The sequence below is a fragment of the Accipiter gentilis genome, chromosome Z (assembly GCF_929443795.1).
Source record: "Accipiter gentilis chromosome Z, bAccGen1.1, whole genome shotgun sequence".
Lineage (NCBI taxonomy): Eukaryota > Metazoa > Chordata > Aves > Accipitriformes > Accipitridae > Astur > Astur gentilis.
The window spans coordinates 57,441,205-57,458,893 of NC_064919.1; the positions used below are offsets into that span (position 1 = coordinate 57,441,205).

At 53.9% G+C, this 17,689-nt stretch overlaps 1 protein-coding gene across 1 annotated transcript; it reads left to right on the forward strand.

Moving 5' to 3' along the window:
• Positions 1 to 82: 82 nt before the first annotated feature.
• Positions 83 to 17,601, forward strand: LOC126036227 (uncharacterized). Its single transcript, XM_049795756.1, has 14 exons — positions 83 to 292; positions 4,941 to 5,098; positions 11,479 to 11,622; positions 12,757 to 13,088; positions 13,312 to 13,393; positions 13,604 to 13,674; positions 14,069 to 14,130; positions 14,338 to 14,378; positions 14,645 to 14,741; positions 14,948 to 15,017; positions 15,575 to 15,675; positions 16,271 to 16,438; positions 16,802 to 16,891; positions 17,418 to 17,601. Exons 1-14 carry the CDS (start codon positions 83 to 85, stop codon positions 17,571 to 17,573), a joined length of 1,782 nt encoding a protein of 593 aa, XP_049651713.1. The 3' UTR covers positions 17,574 to 17,601.
• The last annotated feature ends 88 nt before the right edge of the window (positions 17,602 to 17,689 follow it).

Below are 17,689 nucleotides of genomic sequence, written 5' to 3' on the forward strand. Positions count from 1 at the left end.
GCCAGAGACCTGGCACCCCAGACACGAGGGCCTGGGCCACAGCTTCCTTGTGCAAAGGCACACGTGTGCGAGGGCCCGTGCGATGGGCGATGGGCGATGGGCCGGGGGTGGGCACTGTGGCAGCGTAGACGCCTGCGAACGGGGCATCAGTGTTTTGCGGCACCAGGATCAGCCGGGCGAGACGGGAGAGGGGGCAGAGCCCGCTGTGGTGCCCTGTGGACCCATGTATAGGTGTGTGGTGGACCACCAGCTCCAGATCTGCCCATCGCTTGGGATGCGCGGCCCAGCTGAAGTGGGGCTTCTCCGAGGCACCGTGCAGGGGGACGGAAGGAGAGGTTTCTCTCCCGGCCTGTGGAGCCTGGCGCTGGTGCTCACCACAGCAGGGAGGGGAAATGGGGAGTGGTGCTGCGGCCCCTAGCACTACCTAACTGTCTGTTGGTGACGTCAGGTACAGCTGGTGCCTACCAGACGGCTACCTGGACCATTCCCGTCTGGGCAGCTCTGCCAATACCTCTCCGTGGGGCCACTTTGGTGCTACGAGGTGCTCATGTTGTGCGAGGGGCTGCCCTTTCGTGCTGAGCACCGGCTAATGCCCCCCCTGGCAGCCCATAGCCAAACCAGCAGCAGTTTGGTAGAGGCTCCAAAGCAGGCAAAGGCCTGAGCCATAGCCAGGCCAAGAACTCCTCTAGGAAACCCACGAGGGAGGAGAGTGATGCAGTAAAAGTTGAGAGTACAAGGAGTCTCGTGCATACCTCTCCCATTGTAGGCCATGTGATTACAAGCCAACCGCTTCATCCCTTAAGTATGGGATTGTCTACGTGAGCCTTCTCTGAGCTCTCCCTGCTAGGCAGCGTGGCTGCACGCTGCTGGTCTCCAGCAATGAGATCTTTTGGCAACAACAGATCGTTGGATGAGCCCAATTTGAATTCTCCCTGGATGGCAACATGGCAGGCAGCCCTCCCCTTGAGCGGGGATGCCCCTCAGTATTAAGAGATATTAGTTGTTTCACTTAAGTTAGGAATTTTTGAGTAGGATGAACCACTTAAAGTCATAATGTTGAGTGATTTAGCATGCTGTTTGCTTAGCTTTACTTACTTCGCATGAGCAGCTAGATTTGCTGAAGCTTTAGGCCGCAAGCTGTTAACTTGCACTGGGCTTTACTGAACGTGTACCGACCTAGTCAAAACAGGGGCCTCCAGAGGTGGCGTAAATCGGAAGGTAAGGAGGCTTGAAGGCTACAACTCTCAACAGCACCTGCAACTCGACAAGATAACGGAGGGCCTGTCTGGAGACAGAGAAGGAATCCGACAAGGAAGGAACCAGGAGGTGTCAGGCCAGAACCACAGCTGCACGGAAGGGCATGTGGGAGACGTGCAAAGAGAGCGTGAAGAATGCGTGAGGGGCAGATGAATAGTGTGCACGGGTGTAACTGCCCAGCGGTTTGTTTGCTCGGGTTGGTCCCTCCCCGGAGGCACCCCGCTGGAGCTGACCCTGCTGCTGTACCACTCTATTAAATCAGCTATGTGTAGAAGACGATGCCCGAGAGCCTGTTTCGGGAAACCAAGGGCTTGAACTTTGGAGCGAACTAGCACCGGATGCCTGCACCGATCGGGAAGTGATTAATAGCATGCTCAGCTTTGAAATCCTAACTAAGGGATATAAAGGATTGATTCTGCACAGGTAATTCCCCTGGCCATAAACTCTTGAGCAAGTCTGGGACTAAGCGTGGACCCAGCCTCTGCTGGAGAGGAGAGTTTCTGAACTCTGAGTAGTAGTTTCGAAAGCAAGGGGGTCCCTTCTGAACCTCGCGACTCAACGGGAGGGTCTCCCTTACCTTCCTGCACATCCGATGTCTGTGCAAATCATCCTAAACCGATTCTAACTCAATTTTCCTTTGTCTGTTTCTCCCGTGTACAACGTAAAAGCGCGAACCTTGCCACTGAACTCTGTTAAGTTGCACTTTTAGGGATTCTTTATGGATCCTAAATCGCTCCTCCGGGACACCTGTGCTTGGGCACCTCTGCTCTCCTTCCGCCCGGCCCTCCTCATTTGCCTTGGAGTGTCATGTGGGAATAGGCAAGTTCAGGGGCACAGTTACAAGCTACTTCACAGGACAGGGTGGGGGAGGTTGGTGGGCTGCTGCCCCACGGCTCCCCTGCCATTGTCCTCTGTTGGCAGGGAAGTGGGACCGCATTGGTGCAGGCATCATTTCCCAGGGAAGCGTCTGTCAGAAACGCTTGGAAGAAAAGCATCTGCTCAACCGTCTGCAAGAGGACAGCTGCAAGCTTAGAATCGTACAGTGACTGAGGCTGGAAGGGACCGCTGCAGGCCCTCCGGTCCAAGGCCCCTGCTGCAGCAGGGCCACCCAGAGCCGGTTGCCCTGCACGGTGTCCAGATGGCTTGTGAATATCTCCAAGGTAGGAGACTCCACAGCCTCTCTGGGCAACCCGTGCCAGGGCTCAGTCTCCCTTGGGGTAGAAAGGTGTTGCCTGATGTCGAGGGGGCACCCCCTGTGTTTTGGTCTGTGCCCATTGCCTCTGGTGCTGTCGCTGGGCGCCACTGAGAAGAGCCTAGCTCCGTCTTCAGTGAACCCCCGTGATAGCACATGTCCAGCCATTCATAAGCAGATTAAAAGATGCTGCTAGGAAATATACTAATATGGATCCTGAGTCTGAAGAAGGAAAAGCTCAGTTGGCTCCTTTATTTATAGGACAATCCTCTGATGATATCAGAAGGAAGTTACAAAAATTACAAGGAGCAGATTCTCGAGATGGGGGAAAATTATTAGAAGTTGCTTGGGTGGCATATAGAAATAGAGATGAATTACAGAGTAAAATGAATGCAAGGCTAGAAGCTGCTCTGGAAGTAGGAGCTGGCATAGGATGAGGCAGAGGAGTTATTCGCCGAGGAAGGGGACGTGGCCGAGGAGTGGGATGAGGGAGAGGAACTGGATTAGGGTCACCAGTGGGATTAAACCAGCCCCTGGGACCAAATCAGTGTGCATACTGTAAACAGGAAGGAGACTGGAAAGGGGAATGTCCCCTGAGACCTACAAGGTCACAAGCGATCCCAACTTCGACCACACAATCTCAGCAAGTTCCCCCTTTCTTGGGAAAGTTGAGAGCAAGTATCTGACGGGGACCAGAGGGGAGTCTCCCAGCAGAACCTCTGGTTACAGCTAACCTGGGAGAACAGAAAACTGAATTTTTAGTTGACACTGGAGCCACCTTTTCAGTTTTAAACACCTTGGAGGGAGAATTAAGTTCTGAGAAAATTAGCGTTGTTGGTGCGACGGGTGAACGAGAGACTAGACCCTTCCTTAAACATTTGACAATGAAATTAGGAAAGCAATGGGTCACTCATCACTTTCTGTATTTGCCAAATTCTCCTAAAGCCCTGTTAGGGAGAGTCCTACTTGAGAAACTGGAAGCAGAAATTAAATTTTAAAATGGTGAGATTAAAATTTTAATTCCAGAAACTGAACATATCGAAGCAGCGGCTTTGTTGTTACAGGAGATGGTTACGGAAAGCAGACGACCATACCAGTTGGAGTAAATAATGCTGTAATTCTAATCGTCTGGGCTGGGGAAGTGCCTAGTAAATCCAAAAGAGCAGAGCCTGTGAGAATTGGTTTAAAGCCAGGATCGAGTCTGGTAAGAATTAATACCCCCTAAAACTGGGAAGTCAGGAACGGTTAGTACCGATAATACAAAAATTTCTGAAGTACAAACTGTTAGTAGAATGTGAATCCAAATACAACACCCCAACCTTGCCTGTTAAAAAGGCTAATGGAAAAGATTACAGGTTAGTTCAAGACCTCAGAGCAATAAATCAAATAGTACAAGATATTCACTCGGCAGTAGCAAATCCTTGTGCTTTGTTAACAACCCTAACAGAGAAACGAGAATGGTTCACAGTGCTAGACTTAAAAGATGCCTTTTTCTGTATTCCCTTGGCTCCCAATAGTCAAGAGCTCTTTGCTTTTGAATGGGAAGATCCTGAGACTGGGAGAAAAACACAATATACATGGACAGTCTTGCCTCAAGGCTTTAAGAACAGCCCTACCGTTTTTGGAAATCAATAGGCACGAGAATTAGGGATTTGGAAGAAAGACAATAATCAAGGAATCTTGTTGCAATATGCGGATGGTCTGTTAATCGCAGCTGAGAGAGAAGAAGAATGCACAAAGTTAACTATTAGCCTTTTGATCTTCTTGGGAATCAGTGGATATCGAGTGTCAAAAGACAAAGCCCAAATAACCCAGAGAGAAGTAACTTATTTGGGTTTTGAAATTCTGAAAGGACAATTAGGAACTGAGAGAAAGGAGGCAATTTGTCATCTCCCTGAGCCTAAGACTCTAAAAGAATTTCGAGCATTTCTGGGAATGGTTAGGTGGTGTCGCCTGTGGATTACAAATTATGACTTGCTGGTCCCACCTTTATACGAGCAGCTCAAAACCTCAAACAATGAGTTTATAGATTGGACTGATGCCGGAAAAGCTGCTTTCAAAGAACTAAACCAGGCTCTAACGGAGGCACCAGCCCTAGGCCTGCCAGATCTCTCAAAGACATCTGAACTCTTCACTCATGAAAGAAAAGGTCTAGCTCTGGGCGGCCTGGCCCAATATCTGGGACCAAGTCGGCGAGCTGCGGCCTACTTCTCGAAGCAATTAGACAATGTGCGTCTGGGATGGCCTGGTTGTCTGAGAGCCGTCGCTGCAACTGTGCTATTGATCCAAGAAGCTCGTAAGTTCACCCTAGCACAAAGAATTACGGTGTACGTTCCCCACATGGTAATCACTGTGCTCGAACAGAAAGGGGGGCATGGGTTATCCCCTAGCAGAATGCTGAAATACCAAGTGGTGTTGCTGGAGCAAGATGATGTTTACTTAAAAACTACTACTGTCGTTAACCCTGCTGTGTTTTTAACAACTGATCAAGTTGAAGGAGACCTGGAACGTGACTGCCCGCAGACAACTGAAGAAGTCTACTCCAGCCGACCGGATCTCTGAGATGCGCCCCTGGAAGAAACAGGTTGGGAACTATATACTGGCAAAAGCAGTTTCATCTGTGAAGGAAAACGTTCATCAGGACATGCGGTAACCACTACGGAGAAGGTAACTGAATCACGAGCTTTGCCTTCGAATGTATCTGCCTAAAAGGCTGAATTGATAGCTCTTACTCGAGCACTGGAACAAAGTCAAGGAAAGCGAGTCAACATTTGGGCAGACTCAAAGTATGCTTCTGGAGTAGTACATGTGCATGGAGCAATATGGAAAGAAAGAGGACTGTTCTCTGCACAAGGAACCACCATTCAGCATGCGGAACAAATACTGGAATTGTTAGAAGCCATTCAAAAGCCAACAGCAGTCGCGATAATGCGCTGTAAAGCACATCAGTCAGGTAGGACTGTCCCTGAAACAGGTAACCGATTGGCTGATGGAGCTGCTAAAGAGGCTGCAGAAAAAGGCATCCTAGCGCTAGCTCCAGAGAGAAGTGTAGCTTTACTGAAGGACGCTCCAAATTATAATGAAAAAGATGAAGAATTAATTCTTACATTGCAGGCTAGTAAAAATGAAACAGGATGGGCTATAACACCAACAGGTCAAATAATAGTCCCACCCGCAATAATGAGAGAAATTGCCTGGGCTGAACATAAGAAAGTACCCTGGGGAACAGAAAACCTTGTTAAGCATTTACCAAAATGCGTTTTGAGTAGAGAAATGACAAAGATTATTCGAACCGTTACAACTGAATGGGAAATCTGTGTGCGCAATAATCCCCAAGCCAGTAATAAGATTACTTTTGGCATTACGAAACAAGGAAATTCTCCAGGAGAATACTGGCAAATTGACTTTACAGAATTGCCCCGAAAAGAAGGATATCCATATATCCTAGTTGTAGCTGATACTTTCACTGGGTGGCCCGAGGCTTTCCCTTGTCGCACCAACAAAGCAAGAGAAGTAGTTAAAGTCTTGCTCAAGGAGATGATACCAAGATTTGGGGTCCCTGTAGGAATGTCATCTGACAATGGCCCTCATTTTATAGCAAAGCTTGTAAGACAGTTGAGCAAAGTATTGTCTATAGATTGGGACTATCACACCCCATATAGGCCACAAGCAAGTGGGAAAGTAGAAAGAATGAACTACCCTCTCAAGCAACAGCTGAGTAAAATTTGTCAGGAAACGTCGCTTACATGGGTTAAAGCATTACCCATGGCTCTATTAAGAATCAGAGTACAGCCAAAAGGGAAAGGAAATTTCAGTCCTTATGAAAAGTTACATGGAAGACCATATCAAGGGTCCGATGTTCCAAATACCTTGAGCGCTTCTGGAGATATGCCTTTAAAGGGTGTTATGACTTCTTTAGGAAGCTCTTTACAAGAGCTTTGTCAGCATGTCTCCACAGCTGGAGCCTTAGAATTGGACGCAGCAGCACATCCCTTCCAACGAGGAGATTGGGTATATGTAAAATCGTGGACTTCAGAACCACTAGCTGAGAAGCGGAAAGGACCGTATCAAGTCATTTTAACAACATATACAGCAGTAAAGGTCTGGGGGAAAGGACGTTGGCTTCACTGTACAGGAATAAAGCAAGCACCAACAGGGAATTGGAAGTCTAAAGAAACCGGTCCTGTGAAATTGGAAATCTATAAATAAGTTCCATGCTATGTACTTGGGAGAACCATTGTGTAAAACTTATAAGATTGGGGTTGTTACTCGGGATATTGTCAGGGCAGAAATCCTTTTGTGTGTTACAGGTTTTAAATATTTTCTTTTAAGTTGTTGTTCTAAACATAAGATAAATAAGAGTAGATGTAAAAGTACAAAGGCAGAATCACAGGTTGACAGGATGAAAGAATCTGTAGTATAAGATAAACAAAATGAAGCATTTATTGTTTGAATTACTAACCCTGATACTAGTCGTCCCTGTGATTTTGATAAAAGATAACCTAGTTTCACAATTGATTCAAGGTTTTGCGAAGGTACGAAATTTAACCTCAGTAACAGCCTGCCTTCCGATTCCAAAGTCAGCTGAATATCCAATTCCATGGGGAATGTTGACATTGACTCTAACCAAAACTTGGGAAGAGATGTGGGAGAATGAGAATCAGTTTAGCAGATTAAATTGGATGGATTTGGGTGGCAGTTACTCTTTAAACTTTGAAAGAAGGAGTTACAGCATTTTGAATTGTAACATTACCAAACCATCCACCTCACGGGCAAAAGAATTAATTTATCGTCCTTCAGGAGAAACTTGTACAAACACCCTTTGGGGCTGCCAATTGCCAAAACCAAGGAGACAAGTGCAGAGAGGAACTTGGGATCACACTCAAAATAGAGCATGGTGTTTGGAATTTACCGGAGTTACAGGGCCCTTGTTAGATCCACCCAGAGCCAGAACTATCTGTGGAAATGTAGACTGGACTAGACAAACAGAGAAAATCACACATCCTACATGGAACTGTACGAGAGTTTATACTTGTAACTCCTCTGACCCAGAAGTTCAAAGACTTTATCCCCTAGCTAAAGCTCTAAGATGGGGATGTGCTTGTAGAAATTATAGTAATGTTTTAAGTGATACTTGGTCCCCTCTTAATAACGGAAGGAAAATTTGGCCTGGAATTGACTGTATTAAAGGACGGGTGGGAAGTTTAGGATTAACTGTCTGGGTGAGTAGTGATGGTACATGGTCCACGCACCTTCGCATGAAGGACAAGAGCAAACAATGGACTTTAGGCTTATTAACTTGATGCCCTCTCTGGAAGAAATCCCCCTTGCGGCCTCGATAGTGGAATCGGGTAAAACGAGAAGATGATTCCTGGCAATCACCAAGCCCTGGAGCCAAAATAGGATGGGTATTGGAATCTCTATTCTTACCACGGTTAGCAGCTCTTCAAAATAAAATGACTCTCCGCAATGTTCCACTCCAAGTAGAAACATTAGCTAATGCGACTCAAAGTGGGCTAAATGAACTCAGTGCACAAGTACACGCTACTAGTAAAACGGCACTGCAAAATCAGTTAGCTTTAGGCCTACTACTACTAAAAGAACATGGAGTATGTGGGCACATGGGTTTTTCAAACGGTTCGTGTTGTATCCACATACCAAATGTGACAGCTGATTTAAACCATCAGGCAGAATAAGACGTGTTGCTCAAAGTAGTAGAGAATTGAGATCAAACGTAGCAAGTTTTTGGCTAAACAAAATATTTCAGAACTTCGGATTTTCTCCGACTGGATGGTTAGCTGGGCTTTTGCCAAATGTAATTGTGATTGTTACCATCTTTGTTATAATCTTTGTCGCTTTTAGCTGTCTTAAACGAGCTGTGGCACGATCTGTATTCAGGTGAGACTACCGAAAGAATTAGTGGCCTCAAACAGAAAGGGGGGAACTGATAGCCTATGTCCATATATTTGGTGTGGTTTGTTCAAATGTTTATGGTTTTCATATTCTGTACCTTCTGTGAAAACTGGTTTGCTGCTAGATAACTAACTGTATGAGTGAGATTTGATAAACGATCACATATGAACGTTACGGTTGAAACAATATGTGATAAATGAATTTAGTCTCAAACAGGATTCCAATCAAAGTTTACAATTTATTAAATGAATAAAGGCAAGCAAACAGCGCTGGGTGCACCAGGAGCCTCTGCTCTACGAAGACGTGCGCTGTGAAAAACAACCCAGCTTCTTTTATAGTCTAACATTAGTTACATATTCATACTAGGCGTGTCCTTCCAAAAGACTCTCCACCTCCTGGTTGTGCAGGTCCAGTAGTTCTCCTAGAAACTTCTCGAACTCTCCTCATTGGCTGAGGGGTCTTCCATGCAATGTATCTCCGACCAAGCTCCCCACTGCTCGGGCCTGACAGCAGACATCCTGCATAACACCAGCTGCCATCACCAGAACCCTAACAAGTTCACAACAGACACCTCCCCCTCAACAAACTGCCCATACACTGCCATTTCAATACACCCTCTGTTTATACACACCTGCTATTTATACATACTAAAGATCACCCCGCTCATAACCTCGCCCCATACTACGATAAATGCCTCAGTTCTCCCCTAGGATCTCTTGTTTAACACTGTGCAGTTAACAACAAAACCGGTTTTGGGCTGGCAAAAAAGAACTGTATACATACCATCTGTCACCTCCCGGCCTGTAGTTATAGGAGGACCGACAAAATAGTTAAAGACTACATATACGGTGAGGGTCACATTTTATTATGCAGCCCTAGCATTGTTTATATTGACACGAATCAGATGAACACATTTCACAAATAGACAAAGGGTAGCCGGGGAGATAATTACAAAAGCGTAGTCAAGTGATTAACTAGTAATTATTCACAAGTTTTGCCGTTCTTTGCTCTTATGACTAGCTGTTCCTGTACGCTAGATGAGAAAAACGTTGCAACTGACCACATGTGATTGAAACTGCGTTAAGCTTCAAGATCAAAGAACAAGGACAAGAATAAGGACTTCAAGAACAGCCAACAAGAACTTCAGATGGGTCGGTGGTCATAAAAGCAGCCCGTCGACTCAAAAGGATCCTTCATTGCGCATGATCGGATGTAGGCAGTACTATGACAATCAGGTAGGATCATTTTTATGTGTATGTATACTAATCTGATTAATATGCAATTAGTTATTCTCTGTAACCTGTTTGTGCTAAAGCTGTGGTATTTGGCACGCTAGGTGGAACTATCCCCCGCGCATCCAGCGCTGCAATAAAGAATGCCTGCCTTCTAAAACTCCCAAACGAGTCTTAGAAGGGTTCTTCGACCGGCTTTTCGGCATCACCCCCTTCGGGTATATATGCGGATGATGTCCCCCCTGTGCCTTCTCCTCCCTAGGCTGAACCGTCCCAGCTCTCTCAGCCTTTCCTCATAGGAGAGATGCTCCAGTGCCTCCACCGTCTTACTAGCCCTTCACTGGCGTATGTCCACATCTCTCTTGTACTGGGGAGCCCCAAACTGGACACAGCACCCCAGGCGTGGCCTCACCAGTGCCGAGGAGAGGGCAAGGATCACCTCCCTTGACCTGCTGGCAGCGCTCCTCTTGTCGCAGTGCAGGATACCATTTGCTGCCTCTGCCACAAGGGCACATTGCTGGTTCACGTTCAACTTGGGGTCGAACGCGAATGTGAACACGGGCACGTACTGGTGCATGGGGTTGTGCCCCTCTCAGGCGCAGGGCTTTGCCCTGCCTTCCCTGATGACCTTCACGAGGCTTCTGTCAGCCCATTTCTCCTGCCTGTTGTGGTCCCTCTGGAGGGCAGCACGACCTCTGGCGCATCAGCTCTGTGTCATCGGCAAACGTGCCGAGGGCACGCTCTGCCCCATCATCCAGCTCATTAATGAGGACGTTAAACAGGAGCGGAGCGGACCCACTACTGACCCCTGGGGTATGTCTCGCCCCAGGAGGGCATAGGATGTGCTCAGATGCCTCCTGCAACGGGTCCGTTGGAGGTGGCTGGGACTGGCCACGTCTGGCACGGGGCAGCCCTGGCCCCTGCCCACAGAGCCTCCCCCGGTACTCCTGCCACTGGCAACGCCTGGACAGGGACCCCCGATACACCAGTACACAGGGGCAGGGGTGTCTGGAGCGGCACAGGTGCCTGGGCGAGGACAGGCAGCAAGACTAGGCAGGGGGTTCACGGCCCGTGGAGGAGCTGTGGCGGGGCCATCTGCCAAGAGGCTTGCCAAGGCCTGTCTTCTGGCCGGGGCCTCCGTGTCGGGGGCTTGCGCCTGCCTCTGCTCGCCCTGGGGGGAGACAGCGTCCAGCAGGACTCTTGCCCGCTTCCTCCTATAGCTGCTCGCTCTCGTCACAACCCGGCGAGGGCCTGCCAGCTGGCTCACCCCCGAGGAGCCGCTGGGGTCTGTGGGCCACCCCAGAAGGAGCCCTTGCAGTGTCGTGGGTGCTCATGCGCCTCGTTGAGGACGGGGCGCGCAGCAGTCCCTTGGCACATGCCTGGGGCCACGTTGGTGGCCGGAGTTCCCCATGACAAGGTGGAGCCGGTGGGGTGGAGCAAGCCAAAGCCCCACGCACCCCCATGCAGCCCCAGCCCGGTGTTACCCAGAGCCGGCACCCCCTCCTTGCCCCGTGGGGACCCCTCAGCTGGCAAGGTTGGCCCTGCCCAGGCAGGAGGAAGGTCGGGGGCCCTGCTCAGGATCCTCCCTAACCCTGTGCTGCCATGCCAGATGCCCGGTGCCCTCGGGGCAGCCTGCGCCCCCGTGCAGAGACCTTCCTGGTTGCCCCCGCAGGAGACTACAGAACACACAGCACACACCCTCCTTTCTCTAAAGGGGCTGAGGTGGGTTGACCCCAGCAGACCGATGCCCAGCCAGTCCCCAGGCAATGGCTACTTTGGAAAGGGCAAAGGCCCGGGCTTTATTGCGGAGCGTGGTGTTGCATGGCCTGTGGAGTAGCCCTGTGGTCAGTTGGGGTCGGCTGTCCCTGCTGCGTCCCCTCCCAGCCTCTCGCCCACCCGCACAGCCTACTCGCTCGGGGACACACAGAGAGAAGCAGAGGAAGCCTTGGCGCTGCGCAAGCGCTGTTCAGCGAAAGTGCTGGTGTGTTTTCAGGCCTGCCTAGTCACAACTGCAAAAGACAGCGCTAAGTGGGCATCGGGGTCTCTGCCTTCCCCTCCACCCCCCAGTAGCTCCCTCTGTGATGTCGCAGCCATGACCTCACACCGAGCGTGGCCAGGCCTCTGTGAAGTCAAGGCTGGCCACCTTGACCTCCGGCACTGTGGGCCAAACCTCCCGCCTGGAAGGAGCTTGCCGTGTCCTGGTGGCTGTGAGCCCGTGGCAGGCGTTCTCCTCCCGGCAATCGGTTTGGAGCTCTCGCCCAAGTGACCTCCCCTGGGCAGGCAACACTCCTGCGGTGGAAGGAGGACACACAGGCTTGCAGGGGAGCTTCCTTTCTCCCCAAGATGAGGAGGAGAAAGGCTCCTCCAAGAGCGCAAGGTGCTGCCCTGCCAAGGAGGGGAGCCGGCAGCAGCACAGACAGACGTGCAGCTGGGCCCACTCGGGTCCTCGAGAACAGGTACGAGGGTTTGTTCCTCCTGGGGACATCAGCTGGTGGGCAGGACCCCCAGAGCCTGAAGGGGGGCTGGCTGGGGGGACACGGTGGAGAAGCTGGCGAGCGCTGTGGGCAGCACAGCAGTCCCAGGTCTTGGAAAACCCGCCGTGAGCGGGAAGAGGCTCAGCTGAAAGCCCCTCTGGCCCCCTGGGCCAAACCCCACGGTCCTGCTGCTCAGGGTCCCAGCAGCAAACTTGGAAGTTCCTGCTGCCCTCCAGCACAAGCCTTTTCTGGGTGCCTGGAGCGGGACAGCTCAGCCCTCGCCCCGCCAGGCCTCCCTGGCAAAGCACTGCCGCAGCTGGAAACTCCTGGTGGGTCTCTGCTGAGCGAGAGAAGCCCTGGGGGGTGTTTCGGAGAGGGCTGTGGCCCTCGAGCTGCAGAGGCCCTGGGAAGCGGTGGGGGCTTTGGAGGAGGGCAGCCGCTCCCCGCTGCCCACAGAACGCCAGGTCTCTGAGACGCCTGCTCAGGGGCAGGCTGGTGCTCTGGGGGCCAGGGTGGAGTCAGGGTGAGAAGCGGCTGCGCCGTCCCGCTCTGCTGCTTCTCCTGCCCTATCTCACCACAGCAGGGACGTCTCCTGGGAGGCTTCCCAAAGCCTGTCTTCTGGCCAGGGCCTTGGCTGATGTGGCATGGAGATGGTGCAAAACAGGGCGCCGCCTTTGTCCTCCCATAGGTGCAGCCCCGCTCGGGAGGACCAGGGCACCAGCTGGAGGGGGCTAGCACACTGCATCTGCAGCGTGGGAGAAAACAAGCGTGAGTTCAGCGTTGCCTTTCACCCCATGTTTGCACCAAGCCTGCCTGGCTCAGCCGGGACCAATGGCCCCACAGAACCAGCATCATCCTGCCCTGAGGGAGGCCTGGGGCCACCTCTCCTATGTGACGACGAGGACGGAGCTGCCTACCACGTCCGCATCTTAGTGGGATACTGTAGTAACCGCGGCGTACCCCAACATGGTGGAGGCCAAGAGGCCAAAGCCTCGTCCACCCTCCCACCCCAGGCACACCGTCAGGGCCCTGCCTGCAAGGGGATCCTGCCTGGTCCCCTGAGCCCAGCTCCCAGGGTGCAGCCAGCACCCCCGCCCTCCAGGGCAGAGCCCTGGCCGTGGCCCTGCCCCACAGGGAGGGAGCGCACAGCACCAGCGCCCACCGCGCCACAGGGGTCTGGCACACGCCCTGAAGGGCATCCTCGAGAAGGGTCCTCAGGCTTTCCTCCGGCTTTGTTGCCCAGGGTTCGTCTTCGGCATTGCTGACAGCCTGGCAGTGGCTGTGCTCTCCCTCCAGAGACGCCTCAGCACAGGCAATTCCACCCTGTGAGTACAACGTGTGTCTGGTGCGGACACGGAGGTGGGGGTGCCACTGGGTAAGGGTGAGCAGGGGGGAGGCTGGAGGTGCTCTCTGCCAGGATACCCCCTGGCTCTGGCTCCCCTGTAAATTGCTGCTCCTCAGCTTGTAGGAGAAAATCCCCCTGTGCAGGGCTCTGGCCTTAGGCACTGCCAATGCCAGGGCTTCCTCTTTTTCAGGAAAGAGGTCGTCACCCTGAAGAAGGAGAGGCTCTGCACCATCCTCTTCTTGATGACCCTGGCTGCTCTTGGTGAGTATTGGCACGCTGTCAGCGGAGGCACAGAGGCGCAGGCTGCCAGCTTCAGCATGAGGGAGAGGCGCTGGAGCCTCCCCAGCATTCCACCCTTGGAAGGCCGGAGGGTTGGCCTTTCCAGCCTCCCAGCCTCGCGGTCAGGAGATGCTGGCTGCACGCAGGGGAAACGGGGCGTAGCTGTGGGGCGCACCGCGTGCCCGGGAAGCAGGGCTGTGCAGAGCCCCGAGGCCCAAGGCCAGAGTCCTTGCTTGGGGCTGCAGCCTCTCTCTGTACCCCTTCCCCGTGTCCTCAGCCAGCCTCTTGCCACCCTGAGGTGGGAGGAGACCACATGACTACAGGGATTTTTAGAAACTCTAGTCAAGTAACTCTCTGTCGGTGATGTGAATTACAGCTGGTGCCTACTGCGGGACCTCACTGCTCGTGTGGATGCTGCAGGCAAAGAATGTGCCGCAGGTCAGTGGGACAGGAAAGTCCTGCAGAGGAGCGCTGCTGCTGGGGGTGGGTGGTGGTGGGTGGGTGGGTAAAACGCCCGGTCCGCCGGTTCCAGGCAGTGACGCACACACAGAAGTGGCAGTGGCTGCTGCCGTGCCTTCCTAGAGCCACCAGCTCTGGAAAGCCCCGGCAGCTCAGGGAGTCAAGCAGAGAGCCTTTCTCTTTCAGGTGCTGCTGGGGCAGCCTGCTGCTGACCTGAGGTCCCTGCGGTAAGAGGCCTCTCCTCTCTCCTGACCTGCAGCACGTTTGGTGGGGTAGCAGCAGATGAGACAGTGCTATTTGCACTCATTTGCACAGCGCCCAGGGCTTGTGCCTTTTGCTCCTGCCTGGGCCTTTTGCTAAAGCTGGAAGGGGAGGGAAAGAAAAGGGGGCTCCAGCACCCCTGTCTCTGCTCCTCCTTGGAGCGTGGAGGCTTGGAGGCTCTGGGAGGGGCTGGGCAGCTCTCTGACAAGACCTGCTTTCACCGCGTCTGCAGGAGCATGCTCGCCGTGTGGGGGCAACAATCCCAAGAGGTGCAACAGCTGAGGGACGAGGTGGCACACCTGGCTGCAGAGATGGCTGCTGTGAAGAAGGTAATCCTGCGCTTTGGGAAAGAGGGCTGGCACGAGCAGGGCCCCGCACAAGGCCCTTCCTGGGCCAGTTGGTGGGCTTTTCCTGCTCAGCCCACACACCCGTCCCTTGCCCGGGGCTGCTGGTTGAACTTCTCCGCCGTAAAAAGCCCCTTCTCCTGGCCAGGTCTGACGTGGTCATTTCCCCTCTTCCTTTGCGTCTTTCCCAGGAAGCTCAGCAAATGAGAGAGGCAATGTCTGCAAGCACGCGGATGTCTGACTGGGCTCTGAAACGTGCAGGTACGGACAGGCCTCGGGCCCAGGCCGGCAGGCCTTGTTGCGCTGGGCTCGCGCTTGGCATTCCCGAAAGCAGGCTGCGTGGCAGAGGCTGCTCTCCGAGGCAGAGGGAGGTGGGACCAAATCCCGGGGCTCAAGAGCACGCCTGTGGCAGAGCGGCTCCCTTGGGCTCACCCCCATCCCGCCGTCAGACCCCTCGCTGGTGCCGCGGCCGTGCCCCTGCAGGCGTTTCTGCCCCCTCCCTCTTTGCTGAGCTTTCCTGGGGAGCAAAAGCGGATGGCTGGGTCATCCTCTGCTGTCCACGTGGTGGGGCCTCAGCTTGGGTCTGCAGCCCTTCCCGTGGGGGCTTGCTGTCTCCCAGCTCCCGCGGACCTTCTCTTTGTGCAGCTGCTGGGAGAGAGACGCCATCCCCGGGCACAGGGATGCCCTCCTTTCCTGGGGCACCTCCGAGGGTGCGCTGTGGCATGTGGGGCGGGCAGGCAGACTTAGAAGTCACTTGCTGCCCCCAGGTCCTCCGAGCCTGGGGCCTCTTGCAGTCAGCTGCTCTCTTCTCCCTTCAGGGGCTGCCATCGACCTGCAGAGATCGTCCAGCATCTCTGCATGGCTCTGCAAGGCGTTCTGGTTCCTGTGTTCTCCGCCCCTTGTGGATACCTTTGTGCAGGTAGAGTGGCAGAAACCGTCAGTGCTGCTTCTCTTGCCTCTTGTGAAGTTGGGGGCGAGCCCTGGGGTGTCTCCCCTCAGGCCAGTGGTATTGCGGAAGGCCCCAGAGCTGGTCCGGTGCCTGGCACCTGAGGTCTCCCACAGGGCTTAGCTCCCCAGAAAAAAGCAGTTGTCCTCAGACGTGGGTTGAGCTGAGCTGAGCTGAGCTGAGCTTCCTGCCCCCCATCCCTGGTCACGGCTGGCTGAAGGGGCTTCTCCTTCGCGACCCCATTTCCCTGCCATGGCTCTGACTGTCCCTTTCCCAATGGCGCAGTGGAGGGTGGGGGGAGGCTGCAGAGCTGCTGGCCAAGAAGAGAGGTTTCTTGAAAGCCCTGGCTGCGGTACAGGCTACCAGATGTCTCCCCCACTGGCTGGCTGCTTTCCCCTTTCCCGGGCCGGGAAGACATCCGGGCGCTTCTGCCCGCATCCCAACACGCCATTCATTTCTAGCACAAGCACAGCCCACAGATGCAGTGCCGACTGTGCTTCTGGCTGCAGGGGAGCGTGGCGGGCCCCCCCACACCCTTGTGTTCATTGCTTTGACCCTCTGCTTTCAGCCGGATGCTTCCCCGGGTTACTGCTGGCCTTTCCAAGGGTTTTGGAGTGAGGTGCTGATCCGGCTGCCCACTGAAATACGACCGCTGGCCATCATCATAGAGCACACCTCCAAGACAGCCTCTCCACCGGGGACTGTCAGCAGTGCCCCCCGAGATTTCACTGTCTACGTAAGTTTCTGCTGGGCGCTGGGGGCTGGGACCTGGCCGCAGGGAAGAGCTGTAGCGGGGATTTGCTGCTTTCTGTGCATCTGCTGAGATTCGTGTGCTCCCAAGCACCGCCGTAACCCGTGGGGAAGTTGCAAGGGACACGCGGACTGGCATCACCCCTCCTAAGTCTTGCTCAGCATGTTTTGGCCCAGCACCTCCGGCCCCCAAGCAGCACGCAAGGAGGAGACTCGGCCCCACTGCATCCTGCGCCAGATCGCGCTGGAGGTGCAGGAGCAGAGTGCAGATCACGGCCCCGGGTCTGGCATGAGCATTTCCTCGTGCTTGTGTCGAGCCTGACCTGCTCCCCTGTGCTTTATCTCCAAGGGACTGGATGAGGAAGGCAAGGAGGAAACTCTGCTGGGGACGTTCACCTACACCGTGCAGAAAGGGCCGACCCAGACCTTCCCTCTGCAGGTAGAGTGAATGTGTGTGGGCAAGAGGCCAGGGCAGTAACGCCGGTTTGCCTGCAAGTTGCTTGCAGAAGGAGTGCGGACGGTCCCTGCCGGGGCAGGGGCCCGACCCTGGCCAGGAGAAACGTTGGTGGGATCGGGAGGGAGAGTGGCATCCGGCAGGGTGGCAAAAGCAGAACAGAGGCCGCGCTGGCCCCCAGACGCCTGGGTCCCCGGAGCTGCCTGGCTGCAGCCTCCGGGCAGGCGGTGGCAGGGAGGATGCCCAGCACCTTGCCCTGGCAGCAGGACTTGCCCCGGCACGGGCGGGCCTCAGGTTTCCACAGCTGCCCGCCACGCTCTCCGAGGCCGGGCGTTTGGGGGTCCTTTGCCACCTGGGTGGGAGAAGGGAAGGAGGGAGAAGCTGCCGCCTCAACCACGGCGGGAGCTGGTCCTGCAGCGGGGTTCGGGCTGGCGGAGGAAGACTCGCGGAGGCTGCTGTCACACTTTACACGCCAGGGGTCACGCTGCTTTTTGCTGTGGTTTCTTTGCAGAACGGGATCCCCAGAGCCTTTCGGGTTTTGAAGCTTGGCATACAGAGCAACTGGGGAAAACCGGGGTACATCTGCATTTACCGAGTGCAGGTGTGTGGGAAGATGGTGGGAACCAACGCCATCGGCGTGAAGCATGTGGAGACCTTCCCTCAGTAAGAAATAAAGAGGAAATTGGGGAAACAGAGCAGAGGGATGTGGCTGTTTGTTAGCCTGGTAGGCCTCTCAAAGTGGCCTGCTTCTGCCTTTCGCAGGCTGAGGCCTTCCTCAGGCTT

Bases quoted from the DNA above. Each gene is read 5' to 3' on its own strand.
- LOC126036227 (XM_049795756.1), top strand. From the start codon at position 83: ATGGGCGATGGGCGATGGGCCGGGGGTGGGCACTGTGGCAGCGTAGAC. The intron at 13,089-13,311 runs GTCAGGGCCCTG...TTTGTTGCCCAG, and splicing joins CCTCCCACCCCAGGCACACC to GGTTCGTCTTCGGCATTGCT. The intron at 15,018-15,574 runs GTACGGACAGGC...TTCTCCCTTCAG, and splicing joins CTGGGCTCTGAAACGTGCAG to GGGCTGCCATCGACCTGCAG.